This window comes from Macrobrachium rosenbergii, chromosome 51, assembly GCF_040412425.1.
Source record: "Macrobrachium rosenbergii isolate ZJJX-2024 chromosome 51, ASM4041242v1, whole genome shotgun sequence".
Taxonomy (NCBI): domain Eukaryota; kingdom Metazoa; phylum Arthropoda; class Malacostraca; order Decapoda; family Palaemonidae; genus Macrobrachium; species Macrobrachium rosenbergii.
Genome location: NC_089791.1, coordinates 41,741,568 through 41,749,882, shown reverse-complemented (window position 1 = coordinate 41,749,882; position 8,315 = coordinate 41,741,568). Strand labels below are relative to the sequence as shown.

General features: G+C 37.2%; 1 protein-coding gene across 8 annotated transcripts in view; it reads right to left on the bottom strand.

The window, feature by feature from the left end:
* Positions 1-8,007, bottom strand: part of LOC136833341 (disks large homolog 4-like) — a 734,549-nt gene extending 726,542 nt beyond the window's left edge. For all 8 annotated transcript variants that reach the window (XM_067095343.1, XM_067095344.1, XM_067095347.1 and 5 more), the window contains exon 1: positions 5,524-8,007. In XM_067095343.1, the coding sequence (XP_066951444.1) occupies positions 5,524-6,690 (1,167 nt within the window). In that variant the 5' untranslated portion in view covers positions 6,691-8,007. The remainder of the gene's footprint in view (positions 1-5,523) is intronic.
* Positions 8,008-8,315: the final 308 nt, after the last annotated feature.

Sequence of the window (8,315 nt, the reverse complement as noted above, 5' to 3'; positions counted from 1 at the left end):
TAGGCTAAGTCCGCTCTCATATCCTTTGAGAATGGCTTCAAAAAACAAGCAAGCTTGATTCTACTAAAGTTGGGAAATATCCTCTGATCACGGATATCACAAAAAACGTTCTGAACATTCAAATCCATCCGGAATTGATATCACATCCTGATGAAGCTGAGGAAAACAAGCTCTCTCTACGTCATAACATCTGGTTACATAAGCGGAGTACTAAAACCTATCTGAAATTTAGTGTAAGAATGAAATATACAGCTTTTACCATCCTTTATCCAGTTTTGATTTTTACCACAATAATAGAATCCATATCATCCTAACATAAAATCAACACACACACATTTGGATTCTCCGAAAATCATCATTTTGTCTCCGTTTTGGATTCTTTTTCTTTGAAACCTCCTTATATATAAGAATCGAGCATCAAGAAAATAAGATTGATTGATTGACTGAATATAGAATTTAGGCCAAAGGCCAAGAACTAGGACCTATGAGGTCATTCAGCGTTGCGAGAATTGACAGTAAAAGGTATGAAAGGTGTAACAGGAGGAAAACCTCGCAGCTGCACTATGAATCAATTGTTGGAGAGGGTGGAAAGAAAGAGAATGTGAAAGGAGGTAGAGCAAAAGGAACGAAAGGAATTGCAGCTAGGGGCCCAAGGGACGCTGCAAAGAACCTTAAGTAATGCCTATAGTGTACCGCATGAGGTGCACTGACGGTGCTACGCCCCTACGGGGATCAAGAAGCAAACTCACTACAACCGCCATTTAGCTTTTCGCAAAATGTCATCGAAAACGTTCTCAGATGCAAGTGGACTGTTGTTTTTGTTCTCAAATGAAAGTGAACTGTTATTTTTTGTTCTCAAATGAAAGTGGACTTTTATTTTTTGTTCTCAAATGAAATGGACTGTTGTTTTTTTGTTCTCAAATGAAATGGACTGTTGTTTTTTGTTCTCAAATGCACGTAGACTGTTGTCTTTGTTCTCAAATGAAAGTGGACTTATTTTTTGTTCTCAAATTAAACGGACTGTTGTTTTTGTTCTCAAGTGAAAGTGGACTGTTGTTTTTGTTCTTAAATGAAAGTGGACTGTTTTTTTTGTTCTTAAATGTAAATGGACTATTATTTTTTGTTCTAAAATGCAAGTGGACTATTATTTTTTTTCTCAAATGCAAATGGACATTTAATTTTTCTTCTTCAATGCAATGGGCTTGCTATTTTTTTCTAAAATGCAAGTGGACTGTTATTTTTTTCTTAAATGCAAGTAGACTGTTATGTTTTGTTCTCATATGCAAGTGAACTGTTATTTTTCATTCTCACATGTAAGAGGACTGTTATTTTTCGTTCTTAAATGCTAGCAAAGTGTCATTTTTTGTTCTCAAGTGCCAGTGAACTGTTATTTTTTGTTCTTAAATGCAAGTGAACTGTTGTTTTTCATTCTCAAATGCAAGTGAACTGTAATTTTTTGTTTTTAAATGCAAGTGAACTGTTATTTTTTATTGTCAGATGCAAGTGGACTGTTATTTTTTGTTCTTAAATGTAAGTGAACTGTTATTTTTCGTTAACAAATGCATGTGGACTGTTATTTTTCGTTCTCTAATACAAGAAGACTGTTATTTTTTGTTCTTATATGCAAATGAACTGTTATTTTTAGATGTCAGATGCAAGTGGACTGTTATTTTTCATTCTCAAATGCCAGTGGACTGTTATTTTTCGTTCTCAAATGCAAGTGGACTTATTTTTCGTTCTCTAATGCAAGTGGACTGTTATTTTTCGTTCTCAAATACAAGTAGACTGTTATTTTTAGTTCTCAAATGCAAGTGAACCATTATTTTTCGTTCTCAAATGCAAGTGGACTGTTACTTTTCATTCTCAAATGCAAGCGGACTGTTATTTTTAGTTCTCAAATGCAAGTGGACTGTTATTTTTCATTCTCAAATGCAACTGGACTGTTATTTTTAGTTCTCAAATGCTAGTGGACTGTTATTTTTCGTTCTCAAATGCAAGTAGACTGTTATTTTTAGTTCTCAAATACAAGTGAACTATTATTTTTCGTTCTCAAATGCAAGTGGACTGTTATTTTTCGTCCTCAAATACAAGTGAACTGTTATTTTTCGTTCTCAAATGTAAGTGGGCTGTTATTTTTAGTTCTCAAATGCTAGTGGACTGTTATTTTTCGTTCTCAAATGCAAGTAGACTGTTATTTTTAGTTCTCAAATACAAGTGAACTATTATTTTTCGTTCTCAAATGCAAGTGGACTGTTATTTTTCGTCCTCAAATACAAGTGAACTGTTATTTTTCGTTCTCAAATGTAAGTGGGCTGTTATTTTTCGTTCTCAAATGCAAGTGGGCTGTTATTTTTCGTTCTCAAATGCAAGTGTACTGTTATTTTTCGTTCTCAAATGCAAGTGGGCTGTTATTTTTAGTTCTCAAATACAAGTGAACTGTTATTTTTCGTTCTCAAATGCAAGTGGACTGTTATTTTTCGTTCTCAAATGCAAGTGGGCTGTTATTTTTAGTCCTCAAATACAAGTGAACTGTTATTTTTCGTTCTCAAATACAAGTGGACTGTTATTTTTCGTTCTCAAATACAAGTGGACTGTTATTTTTCTTTCTCAAATGCAAGTGTACTGTTATTTTTCGTTCTCAAATGTAAGTGGGCTGTTATTTTTAGTTCTCAAATACAAGTGAACTGTTATTTTTCGTTCTCAAATACAAGTGGACTGTTATTTTTAGTTCTCAAATACAAGTGGACTGTTATTTTTCGTTCTCAAATACAAGTGGACTGTTATTTTTCGTTCTCAAATGCAAGTGGGCTGTTATTTTTAGTTCTCAAATACAAGTGGACTGTTATTTTTCGTTCTCAAATGCAAGTGGGCTGTTATTTTTAGTTCTCAAATACAAGTGGGCTGTTATTTTTCGTTCTCAAATACAAGTGAACTGTTATTTTTCGTTCTCAAATGCAAGTGGGCTGTGATTTTTAGTTCTCAAATACAAGTGGACTGTTATTTTTCGTTCTCAAATACAAGTGGGCTGTTATTTTTAGTTCTCAAATACAAGTGGACTGTTATTTTTCGTTCTCAAATACAAGTGGACTGTTATTTTTAGTTCTCAAATACAAGTGGACTGTTATTTTTCATTCTCAAATGCAAGTGGGCTGTTATTTTTAGTTCTCAAATACAAGTGGACTGTTATTTTTCGTCTCAAATACAAGTGGACTGTTATTTTTAGTTCTCAAATACAAGTGGACTGTTATTTTTCGTTCTCAAATACAAGTGGACTGTTATTTTTTGTTCTCAAATACAAGTGGACTGTTATTTTTCATTCTCAAATGCAAGTGGGCTGTTATTTTTAGTTCTCAAATGCAAGTGGACTGTTATTTTTCGTTCTCAAATACAAGTGGACTGCTTTTTTTAGTTCTCAACATAGTGGACTGTTATTTTTCGTTCTCAAATACAAGTGGACTGTTATTTTTAGTTCTCAAATACAAGTGGACTGTTATTTTTAGTTCTCAAATACAAGTGGGCTGTTATTTTTTGTTCTCAAATGCAAGTGGGCTGTTAGTTTTCGTTCTCAAATGCAAGTGGACTGTGATTTTTTGTTCTCAAATACAAGTGAACTATTATTTTTCGTTCTCAAATGCAAGTGGGCTGTTATTTTTAGTTCTCAAATGCAAGTGAACTGTTATTTTTCGTTCTCAAATGCAAGTGGACTGTTATTTTTAGTTCTCAAATACAAGTGAACTATATTTTTCGTTCTCAAATGCAAGTGGACTGTTATTTTTCGTTCTCAAATGCAAGTGGACTGTTATTTTTAGTTCTCAAATACAAGTGAACTATTATTTTTCGTTCTCAAATGCAAGTGGACTGTTATTTTTAGTTCTCAAATACAAAGTGAACTGTTATTTTTCGTTTCTCAAAATGCAAGTGGGGCTGTTATTTTTAGTTCTCAAAATGCAAGTGGACTTGTTATTTTAGTTCTCAAATACAAGTGAACTATTATTTTTAGTTCTCAAATGCAAGTGGGCTGTTATTTTTAGTTCTCAAATACAAGTGAACTGTTATTTTCGTTCTCAAATGCAAGGGCTGTTATTTTTAGTTCTCAAAATGCAAGTGGACTGTATTTTTCGTTCTCAAATGCAAGTGGATATTATTTTCGTTCTCAAAATGCAAGTGGACTGTTATTTTCGTTCTCAAAATGCAAGTGGGCTGTTATTTTTAGTTCTCAAATACAAGTGAACTGTTATTTTTCGTTCTCAAATGCAAGTGGGCTGTTATTTTTAGTTCTCAAATGTAAGAGGACTGTTATTTTTAGTTCTTAAATGCAAGTGAACCGTTATTTTTCGTTCTCAAATGTAAGAGGACTGTTATTTTTGTTCTTAAATGCAAGTGAACTGTTATTTTTTTCTCAAATGCAAGTGGACTGTTTTTTCTGTTTTCAAATGCAGGTGAACTGTTGTTTTTAACAGTATTACTTCTGTGCGGTTATGTTTTTTCAAAAACAGGGCCAAGTGCTGAGAATTCAGGTGAATAATCTCACTCCAAGAGAAGAACCATTGGAAGTGGAGCCTAGGAAAGTTGTGCTGTTTATGAAGATTTCATGAGCAGCAGTTTAATTTAAAGTTACTTAAGATTTACATCTTATTATGTAATACTGTAGTGAAGGTGTTGAAAGTTACATAAAGACTGATACAAAAAATGCAGATCCTTCTTCTATGTAAGTAAAATCACTCTCAAGAATCATGTTCTGTCATATTAGATTATTAATTTATTTTTCTGCCTTTGCTTGCAATAGCTTTCATAGACTTTGCTTTTTCTGACAAGTCTTTTATGTACGCATTTTTTAGTCAGTTGTTCGCTTACTTTTGCTTTGCCATTATCTGTGATTCAAGCTCTAAAGAATTGTTTGAAAGTATTCCAATACTGGAATTTCGATATTCCTGCAAGATAGCTGGCACACGTCATTCTGCTATGTTCATTGTTTCGTAAAAGGGGGCGGGGTGTCCCAGGAATTGGAATTGTAGTATAAAATCTAGGCCAAAGGCCAAGCGCTTGGAACTATGAGGTAATTCAATGCTGGAAGGGAAATTGACAGTAAAGAAGTTTTTAAAGGTGTAACAGGAGGAAGACTTCGCAGTTGCACTATGCAACAACTGTTAGGCGTGGTTGGAAAGTTATGTGGAAGAAAAAGAATTTGAACGGCGGTACAGTAAAAGGAATGAAAGGGGTTGAAGCAAGGTACCTTAAGCAATGCCTACAGTGCACCGCGTAAGGTGTATTGATGGCACTACCTCCTTACAGGGAAGCCCCCTGGCAAGGACAGGGCACGGCGCCCTAAGGCAGTTTAGGTTAGGGTGCACCCCTGTTGAAATATGTCTCTGATCTGCTTTGAAGCAGGCCGCGACCAGTGGAAGGAAACTTACCCAACTCTCCTGCACTTTTATCAAAATGGGTGCTACCCTAATTCAGAATTGGGAGATTTATACATCTGTCTTTTCGAGAGGAAACTACAGAAAATGAGTGGAACGTTACCTTTTCTTTTCGGGAAAATTTCCTCCCGAGCTTTTGTTTCATCTGGCTGAAACTCTTCGGATACACCTGGAACGACTGGCGGGCCACTTTCCCCCGCTTCTGGTGGGCGTACCTGGAATTTCTCACGACGTGGGAAGACCTCGGAGGAGGAGACATTGGGATGGTCGAGAGGGAGCGGAGGGAACCGTTCAGAGAGGCGGCTGAGGCCCGGACCCTCCAATTGTCCCTGCGGCCTTGAGGTGTTGGGGTAGCCTTGCTGTTGGGATTTTTGTCAGTCGCTAACTTTGCAATTGGCGGCGGTTTCTCGTGATGGAGCCAATCGTCCTGGTCTTGGGCCTCGGTAGTTATGACATCCAATTCGTCATTTATGTCGTCGTCATCGTGTCCGGAGTCTTTCTGGGTACCTTTGTTTGCGTCTGTCTGGTCTTCGGTCTTACTGTTATCCATTTCACCACCGTCGCCTTTGCCCATCTCTACCATCTCGTCTGCAGCGTTATCATTGTTTAATAAGTGCTGCGCCTTCTCTAAATAATTGACCCCTTTCCAGTACGACTCTTCGGCGTTAGCGCTATTTTTAAGCATTTCATCATGGGAAGCCGTCCCCTCTTCTAAACTATCTAGACTTTGTTCCTGACTGTAGAATCTATTGAGAAGGCGAACACCTTTCCAGGGGGAGGGGTCATTGCCAGACTCGACCGACTTCGAGCTGGAGGCTTCCTTACTATTTTGCCTTCCCTTCATCCTGCTGATGAAGCTTCCCTTATTGCAGCTGCCATCTTGGTCCTTGTCCGACGAACCAGGCTTGGCGCCTGATACCTTCCCGTCTAGTTCATCTTTACTGCTATGGAAGATCTTTATCTTGCCGAAAATTCTGTCCCTGAGACTTTCTTTCGAATCTGAGACTGCCACGCTCGAGGGAAAATGAGACACCTTCTCAACTGTCCTGAGATCCGTCCAGCTACTCGATCTCACGGCGGTTTCGGCCATCGGCGACGGGGTTCCTCTGTCGGCTGACAGAGCCAAGTCCCGACTTGATTCCGATGGTTTTGCTCCGTTGAAGTTTTTCGCTTTGGGTTTCCTCCTGAAGGAGTTCCGTATCTTCTGGAAGTCGAGGGAACGTGATGCTCGCATCCCCCCCGAAGAGGGTTTGGGAGTAAAGGCATCCATTTTACAGTACGACAGACCGTCTTTCAATGGATCCTTCGTTACGTGTCTGTGTACTTCAACAGATCCTCTAGTGTTTTCTATACACTCAAGTGGGTCCTCTATTATTTTTCTATGCACGTAAATGGATCCTATAGTATTTTCGCACAAATAAATGGATCCTCGAGTACTTTTCTAAGTCAAACTTTCAAGTACATTTTTTTACACTCAACAGATTCATATTGTATTTTTCTATACTCAGTGACCCATCCTTTAGGTTTTTCAGCACACAGGAATAGATCAAATAGTATCTCTACACACTTAAAAATCCCTTGGTATTTTTTTTCTTTACACCTGAATGGGATCTACACTACTTTTCTGTGCACTTCTATTAACCATCTATTTTTCTACTACTTAAATTGTTCAGATAACATTTTCTATACGCTTTAAGGGATTATTTTGTCATTTTGACACTACTATGGATCTGCTCGTATTTCTAAGTACACACTTGCATACAGTGAGATCTGAACATACGCTTTCAATAATAAAGAATGTATTAAAAATCTCCTTGGGCCAATAACGCACAATCTATTTGCCTGGAAAGGCCTCATAAATAAAAAGCTTAAACAAATTGAAGACCACGACCATTGCACCTCTCGGTTACGATAAAATAATCGTAATAAAGATCAATCTACTATGGAAAATGACTACGAACGGCTCTCTTTCTTCTAACACAACACAGCAACTTCCCCATCCGCAGTAGCACACTGCAAAGACTTATAACTGTAGATCATAAGCGCGCTGCTAACTGACAGAAAACCTCAGCGCCTTCATTATCTGTCAAATGAAAAATACTCGAAAACTTCTCTGGCACTGGTAACACATGATAGCAAAGCATTAATGGAAATGCATCGCTCACTTTTCGGTCACTCTCGCAAGAACTCACGTCAAAATGCAAATTGTAACCAAGCGTACAATCTGAAATGCTCTCGGGGAGGGAGATGTGCTCCTAGAGAGTGCACAGTAGTGTTCTCACTCTAACACGCCACTGCCGTTGGTCAAACACTCTTAGGTCATCTGTAAACTCAGGCGGCGCCACACACGGCCACACTCAGCGTGAAGACCAAGGTGAATTGACACTCAGCGTGGAGACCAAGAGGGGGAATTTATGACAACACACAAACCCAAAACCTCATTCATGCGAAGAACTGATATTAAAACGCTGATGAAATCTGTGATATATATTCTAAGAAAAAACATTAAAACGACGATGAAACCTGTGATGAATTTCCTATAAAAAAAATGAAAACACTAATGAAACTTGTGATATATATTCTAAAAAAAAAGTTGAAACGCTGATGAAACCTGTGGTATATATTCTGAAAAAAATTAAAACGCCCATGAAACCTGTGATATGTTTTCTAAAAAAAAAAAATCACGTTCATCATGACGTGAAATTCAACAGCAGAAAAAAATATTCAGTAATAAAAACAAGTACATTGGTATAAAAATCTGCAAGCTTTTCGTTTTTTAAAACAGACCTTTCAAAATGGGTGGCTGTACACATACACACACAAAACAACGATAAGGTACAATAGAAGAATGAAACGAAATAAAAATACTTTATCAATAACAGTTTTATTTTTTAC